Source organism: Balaenoptera physalus (genome assembly GCF_965194825.1).
Source record: "Balaenoptera physalus genome assembly, chromosome: 3".
Taxonomy (NCBI): domain Eukaryota; kingdom Metazoa; phylum Chordata; class Mammalia; order Artiodactyla; family Balaenopteridae; genus Balaenoptera; species Balaenoptera physalus.
In genome coordinates this window covers 586,455-601,356 of record NC_138890.1, presented here as the reverse complement: position 1 = coordinate 601,356, position 14,902 = coordinate 586,455, and the positions used below count along the sequence as shown (strand labels likewise).

At 57.2% G+C, this 14,902-nt stretch overlaps 1 protein-coding gene across 2 annotated transcripts; it reads right to left on the bottom strand.

The window, feature by feature from the left end:
- Positions 1-781: 781 nt before the first annotated feature.
- CNN2 (calponin 2) lies at positions 782-14,653 on the bottom strand. 2 transcript variants are annotated; one of them, XM_082453177.1, is made up of 9 exons: positions 14,465-14,653; positions 13,607-13,668; positions 11,826-11,969; positions 4,509-4,630; positions 3,922-3,988; positions 3,684-3,821; positions 2,639-2,755; positions 2,340-2,486; positions 782-1,778 (listed from the first exon to the last, which is right to left on the bottom strand). In XM_082453177.1, exons 2-9 carry the CDS (start codon positions 13,607-13,609, stop codon positions 1,503-1,505), a joined length of 1,014 nt encoding a protein of 337 aa, XP_082309303.1. In that variant the 5' UTR covers positions 13,610-13,668; positions 14,465-14,653; the 3' UTR covers positions 782-1,502. The 2 variants fall into 2 exon arrangements, with proteins under 2 accessions (XP_082309303.1, XP_082309302.1); XM_082453176.1 differs by lacking the exons at positions 11,826-11,969; positions 13,607-13,668; positions 14,465-14,653 and adding an exon at positions 8,428-8,591.
- Positions 14,654-14,902: the final 249 nt, after the last annotated feature.

The window sequence follows — 14,902 nt, the reverse complement described above, 5'->3', positions numbered from 1 at the left end:
CGCCGAGCCGGGTTTCTTAAAGGGATCGCTCGCCTCTTGCTGCAGCATCGCAAGGAGGAGGGGCGTCCGGCACACCCCACGCGGGTTGGCCTCCGAACACACCGGCCAGGCTGTCTTCCCATGTTGCATAGCTGCCTGCAGTACCGCAGCTCCTGGTCTCAGGAGGTCCCTTTCTCCCAACTCTCCCTGGGGGGACCCCAGTCCTAGCCAAACTCGCCCTAATACTCTGGGACTCCATTTGCCCATCCATAAAACGGGGGTTCGACTAGAGTCATCATTTGTTCATTCATTCATTCCACAAACATTCCTCGGTCCTTACAGTGGGCCAGGCGATGGCAGAAGCGGGAGGGGGCCCTCAACATTCTAAGATTAGAATCTTGGGTCACGATGGTGACCCCGATTTGGAAGAAACCTCCAGATGTTTCCCCCTCCAGAAAATTGGGTATATTTCACAAGATCCTGACGAAACAACTGTGTGGATCCACAGCCCTGAAGGTGCTAGGGAAGGTGAGAAGGGTGGGAAGGGCTCCATGAAAGGAGTTTGTTGTTGTTGTCGTCGCTGGGGCTTTAAGGATGAGTACGAGTTTGCCAGGAGGGAACTCCGGGACAAGTAAATGCACAAAGGCCTGGAGGCTGGATGAAGCCGTCCTGAGGACCCACTTAGAGGTTTGCCCTTTGCCCCACCCCCAGGTCCCCCCCAGGGCTGGATCAGGGCCCCAGAAAGGATCCAAGACAGGCACCGTCCCCCAGGCTGTCTTGGGCACCAACTCCAGCACCTTCATTTCCGAAAAAGAGGTTTTATTTCCTTTGGTCCACAGTCGGTATTTCACATTATTTCTTGGTCCCAGGGCTCCTGGGCAGGGGCTGGTCCCCGGGAGGGCGTCCGGTTGGGGGTCCCTGTGCAGTATTTGGTGGGGTGTGGGGACAAGTATGGGGGCTTCTGGCTTTTCTCAACCACTCAGAACTGCACTATCCTGCCTGGGCCTCAGTGTCCCCACTGGGCCCCTGGGAGGGGCCAGGGTTGGTGGTCTGAGGGTCCTAGGGAAATCCAGTACCTCACATGGCCTAAAATATTTTGGGACTATGGCCTGACCTTCTCCCAGTAGCCACCTCCACCATCCCCCTACCATTCCCCTGAAAAAAAAAGTATTTTCATTTCACTAAAACGGCCTGAAACTTCTGTGGGTACAGAAACCACAAAGTGATCGGCAGAGAAAAGAGAAGAAGGGAAGAAGCAACCGGAAACCACTTGGGATCGGTCCCCCTCCCTGCCCGGGTTTCGTCTTTCTCCCCTGCAGCTTGGCCCAAAGCCTGTTGGGAAACATGCCTGGAGGTGCCCTGGCAGGGACCCCCACCCCACATGCATCTGGATATGGCCTTCACCCCTTCTCCCCAGACCTTCAGCTGGCAGCACTCAGGCATGTAAGAAAAACAAGACAAAAACACAGAAAAACCCGAAAACCCGGATGGGGCAATAATGAGAGACAGCCCGCATGGGCGCCTCAGTAGCCTGCCTCCTCCTGGTAGTAGGGGGGGTACCCTGGGGCCTCCCCCGGGTCTGGGACATCTCCGGCAGCCGCTGGAGCCCCATCGGCCGCTGGGCCTTGCGGGCAGTACTTGGGGTCGTATATCTGCCGGCCCAGGCCAAAGACCTGGCCGCTCTGATTGGCGCCCTGCGTGTAACCCATCTGCAGGGACATAGAAGAGTTGTCACATTTGTCTGTCCCCAGCTTGGTGTCGTAGATGTGCCGCCGGGTCCCTGGAGCCGTCATGCCCACCTGGAGAGAGAGAAGAGGCATCAGGGAAGGAAGAAAAGGGGAAACAGAGGCCCCAGAGAACTTCCCCTAAATTCCCACACCTTTTCCCACCTCCCTGTCTTTGCACTCACAGTGCAAACTCCTACGGATCCTTCCAAGCCCTGCTCAGAACCCTCTCTTTTCTGACTCTGTGCTGAGTTGATCTGGTGTTTGGGTCCAGCTCTCCCTACCAGCCAGGAAGCTCCCCAGGCTGGGGCTCAGGCCTGCCAGGACCTGAATGCTCCAAAAGCATCACACTGATACACCAACATAGCAGGAAAAGTGACAACTGCAGGGTCTAAAAGTATCAGAGTTTCTGATGGACCTCTGGGCAAAACTTTGAGGGAAACTGAGGCACAGAGCTGGTTAGTAACTTCCCCTGGGACACACAGCAGGCTGAGGCAGTGTCAGAGCAGGCACGGCCAGAGGGGTAGGAGGGAAACCCAGAGTGGGCTTTTCAGCGGGAGATGCTCTCAGCGACAGGGATGGGCCCTCAGGGTTTGGTAAGGTGGGTGGGGGCCCGGGGGGACTGGGGAGGCCCACCTGGCTGGCGCACTTGTTTGTGCCCATCTGGAGGCTGATGGTCGAGTGGTCCATGGGGGGCAGGATATGGTTCTTGGGGTCGTACAGATGCCTTCTGGTGCCATAAGCCGTCATGCCTGACTGGCTGGCACATTTGTTGGTGCCCATCTGCAGGGACACAGGTGGGAGAGGTCAGGCTGCCCCCACCAGGCCTCCAGACCCTGCCCCGAACTTGAGGGGCCACCAGGCTGGACAGGGCCTGGGTCGCATCACAAGCCCAGCACCCAGGGACCCTGGGGCTGGAGCAGCCGCGCACCCACCTGGAGCCCGATGACACACTGGCCCGCCTTCATGGTGGCATCATCAAAGTTCCGCTCCTGCTTCTCCGAGTATTTGACGCCGATGTCCACACCACTCTGCAGCCCCTTTGTCTTGGCCTGGGGGGAGAGAGGGGGTGGGAGTATCAGAGAGGGGCAGCCGGGTCCCCGCAGCCAGGCCCGGGGTGTGTGAGCCCAGGGGAGGCCCAGGTATCTGGCTGCAACCTGCCCCCCCGCACCAGCCGCCCAACACCTCAGGCTCAGCAGCCCTGTGGCCCCCAGCCTTCCCTCCCTAGGCAATGGCAGCCCCAGCCTTACGGCTGCACAGGCCAAGAATTTTAGGGGGCGTCATCACCTCCTATCTCTCTCACCTTCCATCACCTCCTTCTACCCAGCCCCAGCCACTCGGCCAGGCCACGGCCATCATCTCCCCCCGGACGCCTGTCCCCGACTCCTCCCTGGTCTCCCCACCTCACTACCCACGTGGCAGCCGCAGGGGGCTTCTGAAAGCACCGTTCAGAACACAATTCCCTGACGTGAAAACCTCCTCCTCCTGAAACATTATTCCAGCCCGCCTTGCTCTCTGTTTTAGACCCTAGACATCGGCCTTATGCTTTCTTCTCCTTCAAGGCACTTCTCACGATTTATAATTTGTAAAACAATGATTTGAAGAGCAAACCCTAATGGGAACTCTGGGTGTTAACGAGATGTCCACGGCGGTTCACTGATTATGTAAAGTGGGGGGGGTGTGTGCATGAGTTGGGGCAGGGGGTAGACGGGAAGTCTCTGTACCTTCCACTCTGTTTTGTTGTGAACCTAAAAATGCTCTAACATAAAATTTTTTGTAAATAAAAAAATGGAGATTTGTTCGTTGTCTGCCCATAAAGGGGTTGACTGTGTCTGCCTTGGTCACCCTTGGATCCAAAGTGCCCGGCGCCTCGTGGGTGCTCAGAAATCTTTGTGAAGGAATGAATGAACAGCATCTGAAAATCCCTGCCTGGCTCGCTGTGTTACTTTGGGCAGACTGCTGCCCCTCTCTGGGCCTCACCTTCCCGGCCAGGGCGAGAAGAGACACCTGCACCTGTGTCAGGTTCCCACTCTCAAACAGGTCGTTGGCCTCGAACAGGTCCACAGGGTTCATGCCGTAGCTGACCATGGCCTTGATGAAGTTGGAGAGGTTTTCTAGCTGGGAGGAAGCAGGAAAAGGATAGTGAGGGGCCTCGGTCTACCCACCCGTCAGATGGGGTCCCCCAGCACCATCCTCATTCCACCCCCCCGTGCCTCACCTGGTGCCAGTTCTGCATGGAGCGGTTGATCTTAGGGACTGAGCCTGGCTGCAGCTTATTCATGAGTCTGGGGGGGACATATGGGATGGTGGGGAAAAGGGAACCTCCATTAGTGTAGGAGAACTTCAGAGACCCAAGAGACTAATTCATGCCTTCCTGGCCAACCTCACTGCCTCTCTCCGGGCCTCAGTTTCCCCTCTTACAATCCAGTCTTCACCCACCAAAGATGCAAAGATGCCAAAGAATGACAATAGCCAGCGCTGGGAGTATAATCCAGAACCACTGAATCTGGGGAGTGAATCTGGAAATTTCCATTAACATTTTTTAAGGTGCAAACCATGGAATGTTTGAACCACGGCTGAATAGGGCGCAGCAAAGAAGGTCTTCCAGAAATGGTATAGGCTCTCCCGAGAGGATGCTCCCCGTTAGAGATCCTAGACAAAGCAGTAACACAAGAAAAAGGAAGAAGAGCAAGAAAGACCAGAGACCCATCAGGAAAAGCAAGCAGACGTCACACAGCACATGCAGCGTGACCTCATTGTGCAGAACAGTCAGGGTGATGAGCATATGCGGATACACGCACTCACGTGCACAAGATGATCCCATCCTTCAGACCCTTCTGGAAGTCGGGGCCGATGGAGAGGCCAGTGAGTCCCTCGATCCAGCTTCGGAGCTCTGCCTCCTTCTGAGGGTCATATTTGGATAGCAGCTGGAGGGGCAGAGGGCAGAGGGCACAGTGTTGGCGTGAGCACATACCCAGCAGGAGCCCAGTGAAGCTCCTAATGGGGCAGGGCCCAGGGCTCCAGAGGAAGAAAAGACCGAGGGGCCTGGAGGTCCCCACACCACCCAAGCAGACCCTTTCCCATCAGCACAGATAAACCACCCCAAATCTCTCACTGACAATCGTCGGGGCTAATCTACTTTCACTGGTGTCAAACCCCACAGGGCAGCCAACACGGCCCCGGAAGGATCTGCCCCCACGTCTGCCACCTCCCTGGTCTCCCAGCACTAGAGACACTGGCCTTTCTCTGTTGTTTTTAAATTGTGTTGAGAAACACACAACAGGTACCATTTTAAAGCTCATTTTAAAGCTCATAAATCAGTGGCATTTAGTACATTCACCAGGTTGTGCAACCATCACCTCTGTCTGGTTCCAGAATATTCCGTCATCTCAAAAGGAAGCCCGTCCCTATAAGCTGCCACCTCCCACTCCTCCCTGCCCTCAGCCCCTGACAACCATGAACTCACTCTCTGTATCTGTGTATTGGCCTGTTATGGATGTTTCACATAAATGGAATCACACCCTGTGTGTCCTTCTGTGTCTGGCTTCTCTCACTGAGCATCATGGTCTCAGGGTCCATCCACGCTGTAGCGAGTGTCAGGGCTTCACCCATTTTCATGGCTGAGTGATGTTACCATGTGTGGAGGGACACGTGTTTAACCATTAACCTGCTGATGGGTATTTGGGCTGTTTCCACCTTTTGGCTCTTGTGAATCAAGCTGCTATAGACATCCATTTACAAGTTTTATTTGAACACTTGTTTTCAGTTCTTTTGGGTATATACCAGGGAGTAGAATTGCTGGGTCACAAGATAATCCTAAGCTTAACTTACTAAGGAACCACCAAACCTTTCTCTGCCCCTTGAACTGGCCACAGGACCAGTTACTGCCTCAGGACCTTTGCACATGCTGTCACTTTGGACTCAGATGTTTGCACAGCTGGGTCCCTCCCTTCACTCCAGCTGTAGCTTGGAGAGGACCTCCCTGACCACCTGGCTATGACAGCCCTCCTCATCCCCCGCCCCCCAGCCCTGCTTTATTTTCTTTCTAGCTTTTCTCCACCTTCTGCCATATGATCTATCTCCTAGCTTACGTTCCATCCTCACTACAAGCCATTCCATCCTCACTGCAAGCCGCGCCGTCCAGCTCAGGCTGTCTCTGGATAAAGATGCTCATGGTCCTGCATCAGCGCTCATTGCTGGCCACAGACACAACGCTCCCCGCTCCCCACGACAGCATCTCACAGCACCCAGGGAGACCCAGGACGGTGTGGTGTGCGGGCAGCCCCAGGGAGGGGTGGTAAGAAGCTGAGGACCTGGCTGCCCAGCTGAGTGGGCTTCTACCCCAGACCCCTGCCCACCTTTACTCACGCCATCCCTGCCCCTCTCTCTTCCTCTCCTCCACACACCCGGAGGGCAAAGGGACCCAGAGCTACCTTTGCAACCCCAAGTCCTCCTCCCAGCTCTGCCCCCAGCTCCCCGATGACCATGGAAAGTTTTCACCCTGTGCCTCCGTTTCCCCATTTATGTTTGAATTGTTTTCATAAGGCTTTCCAAACTTGGGCGCCGCTTCCTGCTTCCTGCATATAAAGCCCCAGACGCAGGACCAGGGTTGAGCCGCCCAGAGCACAGGGGACACAAAGGCGGGAGGTTGGCCTGCTAACCCCCTGTGCCCGGTCTCAGGTTTGGGCGGGTCTCTGGTTCCCGCGGGCCAGGGAGCAGCAGGGCTGGAGGAAGCAGAGGGTGTCATTACGGGAGCCGAGCTTGAAGCAGGCAGGCTGGTCTGGACGCCTGGCCCGCCTGCCCAGCTGGGCCCCGTCCCCGACGGCTTGCAGGGGCCAGGGGGCCAGCGTCCCAGCAGAGGCGCCTGGCCCAGCCCCGCCCGCAGCGGCTGCCTTCCTCCCCGCTGCCCAGCCAGCCTTCAGCACATTCCTCCCCACCGCAAACTGCCAGGAATGCAGCCGCTGCCTCCCTGCTAAATCGGGACCAGCTGTTCCCAGTGGTCCAGGCCCCCCAGCCGGCCGGGGATCTCAGAGGGATACACTGGACCTCAGCCTGCCTCTGGGCCACAGGGGGGTGGGGGACTGAGGCCTGGGGGGCTGGGCAGAGAGGGCCCCGGGTCCCCCTCCTCCTCTCAAGCAGCTGGTAAAGTGGATGGGGCGTGGCTGAGAAGCCACAGGAACCTGGTTTCCAATTCGGGGGTGGCCCGCCCATTCTCCAGACCTGCAAACTGAGGGCTGGTCACAAGAAGCCTTCTGACCTCATCCCCGACAGGGCAGATGTCAACCTGGCTCCACACACTCCATCGCAGGAAGCAGCCCCCACCCCGCTGGGGTGCTGTACTCTCACCCACTTCCTGCTGCCTCAGGGGAGATGCCTGGACTGCCAGGAGGACCGGTGGCCATGGGGCAGTGGCTGTGGCAGGTCTGGGTGTGAGTCCTGACTGACTCTGTCTCTGGCCAGCTGTGTGGTTCTGGGCAGGCTGAGCGATGTCTCTGAACCCCGTGTGCAAACCAGGGGTCTTAGACCATCTTGGCGCTGGGTGGGGCCTGTAAACACCCCACTCCTCACCGTGGCATTATTGCTGGAGTGGGGAATTGTGTGTTTAAGGGGGAATCATGAGGAGCTTGCCCAGTGACCATGCTCGGTCCCTCAACTTCCCAAACGGGCTGGAAGGAGGCTCCCTGGGGCTCACAGAGGTGATGCGGAAACTCTCCCTCGTGTCTGCAGGCCCTGGAGTGCCGACCAGGCAGGGGCCTGGGGTCTGGCAGGGCTGTGTCCCCGGCGTGCCCAGGCAGGCTCCCGGCGGGGCGGCTGCCGCTGTGGGACCACACTCCCAGGTGGCGGTGTGTGCGTGTCGGGGGACAGGGATGACAAACTCCCCTTCCAGCTGGATGACCCTTGCGGGTGAGGCTTAGGACCTCCCTCAGGGCTGGGATCATGCTCTGCTCCTCTCTGCCTAGGTGCGCTGACCCTGCTGCGTGGCCTTGCAGAAGTGCCTGCCCCTCTCTCTGAGCCAGAACCACAAGTGCTTCCTTTAAAAGTGTGTCCCCAGGTCCCAGCCCGCGTTCGCAAGTTACAAAACCCACATCTTAAGGTCACATTCAGGGGACTCCACGGGTCCTGCGGACGCCTTTTCTATCCCTTTAAAGTTTGTCAGACGGGGACAAAGAGAATGTGGAAGGGAACAGCAGGGGGGGCGGGGTGGGAGGCGGGCCCCCTCAACTCCACCTTCCCCCTGGGTGCCCCGCCTCCCAGGTGTAAGAGGTCGGGAAATTCCTGGGGGGGGCAACGGGCTTCTCACAAACACGCGGCCCGCCCCTTTCCCCTCCCCTCCCCTAAGCTTAAGGGGCCCCAAAAGCAGAAGTGGGGGAGGGGGATGAGAAGGGGGCCGCTGGGGTTCCCTCGGGCCTTCTCAGGCCTTGAAGCTTTGGAGGGGCCCAGGGCTGGGGGGTTGAGAGCGGTGGACGGGGGGCTTCAGGCGGGGGAGGGCTGGAGGAGCCGGGCTGCGGAAGGGGTTAGACCCAACCTTTCCCCGATGTTGGGGGCTGCCAGAGCACAGACCTCACTGCTTCCGCCGAGTTGGGGGAGCGTCGGGGGCACCCCCCAGAGGTTAGGGAGGAGGAGGGCCGCCCCCGATGCTGGGGGTCCGGCGGGGCGCCCGCCCTGCAGCAGCGGAGGGTGCGACGGGCTGGGCTGGCGGGGCGGGGGTGCGCCCCTCACTCACCCGGTTCTTGACCTCGGCCGAGAGCCCGTACGAGGGCCCCTTGTTGAACTGCGTGGAGCTCATGGCTGGCGGGCGCGGCGCCGCGGGAAGGGACGGGAAGGGACGGGACGGGACGGACGGACGGCCGGGCTGGCAAGCGAGCCGGCGGGGGACGCGGACCCGGCGCCCCGCCCCCGCCGCTGATTGGCGCCCGGCGCACATGTCCTTATAAGGCCGCTCGGCGCCGGATTCCTGCGGCTGCGGGCTTCCTGAGCCCCTCAACCGCCGGACCCCCGCCTCGGCGCAGCACCCCGTCACCAGCCGCTCGGAGGGCTCCGCCCCCTCTGAACCCACGGGAGACTGAGGCAAGGAGGGACCGGGGCCCCGCACCGTCGAGACCCGGCACCCCTGCCCTCTCCCTGATGGGAGCCCCCAGGCGGCTCTCTCACCCTTTCTGGGTCTCAGTTTACCCTTTTGCACGATGATGGCAGGGGGGAATGGTTGGATGGGACCCTAATTCCCTTGGGACACTAATGAGGAACCCCCTCTCTGCCACTTAGAGGCGCCTCCCAGTCTAGGCCCCCTTCTGGGAACTCTCCTAGCTGGGTGGTTAGCAAGGGAACTAGGGCAGGCTCTTCAGAGGAGGGACCATTGGTGCTGGGGCTTTGGTGGATGAGTAGGAGTTTGCCAGTCCAAAAGGGATTAGTGTTCCTGGCAGAACATGCAAAGACCTGGAGGGACCGTCAGTGGTTGAAAGCGTGTAGAGATCAATCTGATAGGTTGGGGAAGTAGGGGATGCGAAGGGGCCTTCAATTCTGGGCTGAGGGATGGTGGGGAATGGGGAGGGGTTGAAACAACAGAGAGTTGAAGTCAGGAGATGCCTTGGGGGTAGGGCTGAGGCTGCCAAGGGAACCAGGCCAGGCACACACTTGGCACTCAATAGGAGCTGCCTGCTTGTACAGATAAATCAATAAATTAATAATAGAATAAATAAATTCATTTCTTCAGTAAATCACTCATTCATTCACACACCTATTCATTCATTCATCGAAAGCTCCCTGACGGGGCCTCTGGGCCAGCCCCTTGCTAGGCGATACTGGCTCCCAGGAGACCTTGGCTCTGGCCCTGTCCATCCCTGGGAAGACAAACCCAGGCATAGGCACCCCTGCTCCATGCAAGCAGGTACAGGACAGAAGGAGGGACCTGCGGTGGAGGAAACTGGGGAGGGAGTGGGTGCTCCACTGGAGGGGTGAAGGAAAGAGGCATGTAAGAGGGGATGTGTGATGTGGGGTTTTGAAGCATAAGTAGGAGTTTGACACATTTGACAAGTGGCTGGTTGGGCTCTGTGAAGGCTTAGAGATGACTCACCCTGCCCTTCCCTGGAAGCACTCCTCCCTGGCACCCCACTCCCCGGATATCTACTGACTTTCCCTGACTGTACGTCTCCCATTCCATCTATCTGAAGGCTTTCTTCAGGGTTCAAGTCCTAGCTGGGTGGTCTTGGGTGAGTCCCTTCCCTGCTGGGTGTGTTTCCTCATGTGTGAAAATGGGAACCAGTGGTCAACAATGAGACAGTGCAGTGGAGTGTGGGAACAGGGTGGTTCGTCAGTGTCTAGGTGGGGAGTTGTGGGGGCAGAGGGCGGTTCGGGTGGACCCCTTGCAGGTCCCGCTGGGGCACAGGGGTGGGCAGGACCCAGGGTACTGTGGGGAAAGAGGCTCGAGCCAGTCCCCTGAGCACCTACTCCAGCCTGGGGTGGTCAGTGGCTGCCGGCAACATGCCCATGGTCCTCCTGTCATGCCCCGACCCCTGGTGCTTGTCCAGGGGGGCCACCAGTGACTCTCTAGGGACACCATCCAGAGCTGGGGGCCTCTGGACAGGGAAGTTGCACGTGACGCCCGCTGATACCCACCGAAGCAGGCATACTCCAGTGCAGTGGCCGGCCATGTCTGGGGCGCCAGGCAGCTGTGGGGCCTCTGCAGGGCTTGACAGGAGCTAAACCACAGAAGACTGAGCCTGGATGATTCCAAACTTTAGAACCACCTGCCTGCCTTCCCTCTGGTGAAATGGACAAGCCCCCCAATGCCTCCAGGCCTCAGTCTCCCGCCTGAGAAATGGGCTTACCTCCCAGGCATTGACATTCACCAGGTGCCCAGAAAAATGCCTGGGACATTGTAGGCACCACATAAGTGCTGGGTGACGCGAATCTCGGCATTTAGACCAGTGCTGACCAATGGGACTGAGATGGCACCGAGAATGCCCTCCTGGGCCCCATCCCGCTGGCTGCGCGGCTCCTGAGTCCTGCAGGTGTGGCTGACAGGGCCAAGGAAGGGAAGGCTTCACTTTCCTTGATTTTAATTGATTCCAATTTAAAAGTACAAACCAACACTGGATCCAGTTTTTGGAAAATGTCTGAGTATATGTGAAACCACTTGGGTGTGCATGCATTTTCCTTTTCAGCGTCAGTTTTACGCAGTCGGGCTACATATGAGTGTCTCCGAGGAAACGTCAGTGTCGGGAAACAGGCCAGATTTCAGACTCAGGACAGAAACAGGTGTGAAATACCTCGTACATCATTTTTCATATCGATTACCTGTTGCAATGATCATATTTCCCAGATATCAAGTGAAGTGAAATATATGACCGAAACTATTCTCTTTTAGTTCTTTAACATGAGCCAACATTTAAAATTCTGTGTATGGTTTGTCTGATTTTTCTACTGCCCAACGCTGTTCTGGACCGTGGGCCAAATTCAGATGCTATTTTTTTTTTTTTCCGGTATAGCCCCCGAGCTAAGAATGGTTTTTACATTTTTAAGAGGTTTTAAAGAATCAAAAGAAGAATACTATTCCATGACACTTGGAAATTATATAATATCCAAATTTCCATGTTTGGACAGAGTTTTATTGGCGCCCAGCTGTTTGTGTACAGACTGCTTGTGGCTGAGTAGTCTCTGGGCTGCAAAGCTGAAAATATTAACTTTTTGGTCTTTTACAGAAAAAAGCTTAAAAAAGAAAAAAAAGAGAGAAAGAAAGAAAGAAAAAAGCTTATTGACCCATGGTCTAGATTCTCAGCCTCCTGGAACTCAAGAAATTCAGATCAGACATCCCAGATTTTGAAATCCTGGGGTTCCAAAAGCTTGGAATATTATAATTTGAGAAACTCCCCCAGGACCTAAAACTTACAGAATTATGTGGTTCTGTATAATCCTACGACCTCAGCGGCCCCCACCTGGGCCTGGGTTCCAATCCCCAGTCAGCTGAGGTAAGGGCATGTTGAGTCAATACGTGTCAAAATCTTAGGAATTTTGGCTCAGCCTCAGAACGTGGCAGGGAGGTCTGGGGCCTCTGCAGCTGTCCTCCGTCCTTGACCAGCGCCCCCCCCGCCCCCGCCGCCCCCCCCCCCGCGCCCCTGCACTCACCTCTTTGTCCTGGACTGATCCCGGGGAGACTGCGGTGGGGGTAGGGGAGGTGTGGAATGATGCAGGCTCACCGGGGGCGGATCCAGGTATTCTGGGGCAGGATCTCCGTGATGCCAAAGGGACGCGGGCCAGGGACTGGAGGACCTGGTGTTGCAGGAAACCCCAGAGCCTCAGCCTCCGGTGCTGGGCTATGGGGGTGGGGCCTAGCGGTCTGGGTGGCTGGGCACAGGGGCTGCAGGTGTGGTGAGGGTCTTGGGTCCCTTCCCTGCAGTGTCAGGGCTCTGAGTGAGAACCCCGGAGAGTCCTATGGCCCCAGCGATGCAGCGACAACAAAATAACAGTAACAACAGGGACTTCCCTGGTGGTCCAGTGGGTAAGACTTCGTGCAATGCAGGGGGCCCGGGTTCCATCCCTGGTCGGGGAACTGGAGCCCGCATGCACGCTGCAACTAAGAGTTCGCATGCCTCAACTAAAGATTCCGCATGCCACAACTAAGAGCCGGCGCAGCCAAAATTTTAAAAAAAGTAACAATAAAATCTCAAGCCTGTTAGGTCAGGAACCTCCCTTGCTCCCAATCCTCCATGGCTGCCCACTGCCCCCTCAACAAAGGTGTCCTCCAGGCCCCACGCTCTCGCTTGTTCACTCTGCTCCAGACACGGGGTCTTCCCCTCGCTCTGCCTTTAACGATCAGCGCCAGGCCTGCCTCAGGGCCTTTGCCCTGGGTGCGCCCTCTGCCTGACACTCTTTCGACCTGGCCTGTTCACTGTCCACCTTCCAGCACCTTCTCAGTGAGCCCCAGCCCAGGCTCTAGGTCCCAATGCCACCCACACATCCCAGACAGGTACCACATGATGACCACAGCATCCTCCAAAATCCAGCCCATCTTCTAAATTCCCGACTGTCCCCAGAAGGGCGGGCCTGGGGTCTGGTCCTTCCCTGCGTCTTTGGCTTAGATTTGGAACTCTCTCCACCCCCACCTCCCGCTGTACTCCTTTTCTGTGACCATGACTTTCACTTGCTCTCCAGGACCGCATGTTTCCCTATGTGGGAGTGAGCGCTAGACGGCGCTGCCCAACACAGCAGCTGCTTGCCACACGGGCCTATTTCAACACAAATTACACCAATAAAAGTAAAATTTACGGGTTTCCCTAGTGGTGCAGTGGTTAAGAATCCGCCTGCCAATGTAGGAAGCACGGGTTCGAGCCCTGGTCCAGGAAGATCCCACATGCCGCGGAGCAACCAAGCCCGGTGTGCCACAGCTAGTGAACCTGTGTGCCACAACTACTGAAGCCTTCACGCCTAGAGCCTATGCTCCGCAACAAGAGAAGCCACGGCAATGAGAAGCCCATGCAAGGGAGAGTAGCCCCCGCTCGCCACAACTAGAGAAAGCCTGCGCACAGGAACGAAGACCCAACGCAGCCAAAAATAAATAAATAAAATCAATAAATTCATTAAAAAAAAAAGAATTTGCATCGATTGAGTGCCTACTGTATGCCAGGCCCTGTGCAGAGCACTCCCGATGAAACAGGAAGAGAATGACTTTAGCCTCCTGGTTGTGGTAGACCCATCCACCTCCAGGGAGTGGGGCTCCCAGGGTTATGAAACCCGGCAGGTAGGTCTGGAAGGTTCTCTCAGGCTCCAGGTCATAGCTGAAAAGTCTCCTCCCTCCCTGACCACCCAGTGCAATTCAGAATAGGAACCCCCCGCCAGGAACCACCGCCCCCCCCCATGCCCTGGTCTTTCTCAGAGGCCCTGACTGTGCCCTTCAGTGGGATGCTCACCATCGGGAACCAGACCAGACATCCACTTGGCGGTCTGCCTGTCTCCTGTTGGTCCCTGAGCTCTGCGAGGGCAGGAACCGGGACTGTAGTGGCCACCGCTGTGTCCCCAACACCCAGTGCAGGCCCTGGGAACGTGTCCTTCCCCAGGGTCAGGCATCCTCTCCCAGGCCCCTCATCTCCGGCTCCTCCTGCCCTTCCACACTTCCTGCCGCAGCCCACCCCTTTGGAGCAAGGGGTGGAAGCACCTGGCATACAGTAGGTACTCAATGAATGTTAGGTCCTATTACTACCATGGCTGCTAGGAGGCGCCGAGACGTTTCAAAGATGAGTGAGTGAGCGTGTATGTGGTCCAGACGTGGGCCCCCAGCCCTGGGACACCGCGGGCAGGCCCCCGGTGGCAGCCAAGAGGAAGGCACGGCCAGGCACGGACCTTTCGTGACCCCACTTTAGCTGGAGGAGGCCTGTCCACTCCGTCATCCCCGAATGGCCGGGACAGGGGTCTGGCGGCCAGGGAGCAGGAGAGAGATGCGGGGGTGACCCACCTGAGCGGCCTGGTTCTCAGAAGGAAAAGCTAAAGTCGCTAGGGCAGGGGTCCCCAACCCAGGGGTCCCCAACCCCTGGGCCGCGGACCCGTAGCAGTCCGCAGCCTGTTAGGAACCGGGCCGCACAGCAAGAGGTGAGCAGCGGACCAGCGAGCGAAGCTTCATCTGCCGCTCTCCATCGCTCGCATTACCGCCTGAACAAACCTTCCCCCACTCTGTGGAAAAATTGTTTTCCACGAAACCGGTCTCTGGTGCCGAAAAGGTCGAGGAATCGCAGTTGGGAGGTGGAAGAGCAAAGAAAACCAGCTTGCTTAACCTGTTTTGCGTGCAGCCAGGAGCTCTATAAACGCCCCAGCCGGCCCCAAGGGCGGAGAGAGAAAGAAGTCTGTCCGGTCGTTACCGCCGGGAGGGGGAGAAAAAGACAGTACGAAGCCAAAGGACCACCGAAGGGACTCGCTTGGTATTACGGGGGAGAAAAAGAGCACAAGCGGCTCCCACAAACAGAAAATCTATTTTTTAGCGAGGTTATTTAAAGACCGGAAATTAAATCACTTTTCAGCTAGAACACCCTAGCGTAATCTTATCTTCGGCATAATTTTCCAGAGCTCCAAGTAAAAAACATCTCCAGCAGTCGTATTTCCTTTCAGTTTATTTTATCACCTCTAAATTCCTCAGAGATTGACTAATTTTACCGCCCGCCTTGCAGCCGCGGAGGCTTGTGGGGGCGATAGGCAAAACACCCGGACCAGACGCA

Bases quoted from the DNA above. Each gene is read 5' to 3' on its own strand.
- CNN2 (XM_082453177.1), bottom strand. The intron at 3,989-4,508 runs GTGAGTGCGTGT...TGTCCCCCCCAG, and splicing joins GATGGGATCATCTTGTGCAC to ACTCATGAATAAGCTGCAGC. The intron at 2,756-3,683 runs GTGAGGCCCAGA...CTCTCCCCCCAG, and splicing joins TTCTCGCCCTGGCCGGGAAG to GCCAAGACAAAGGGGCTGCA.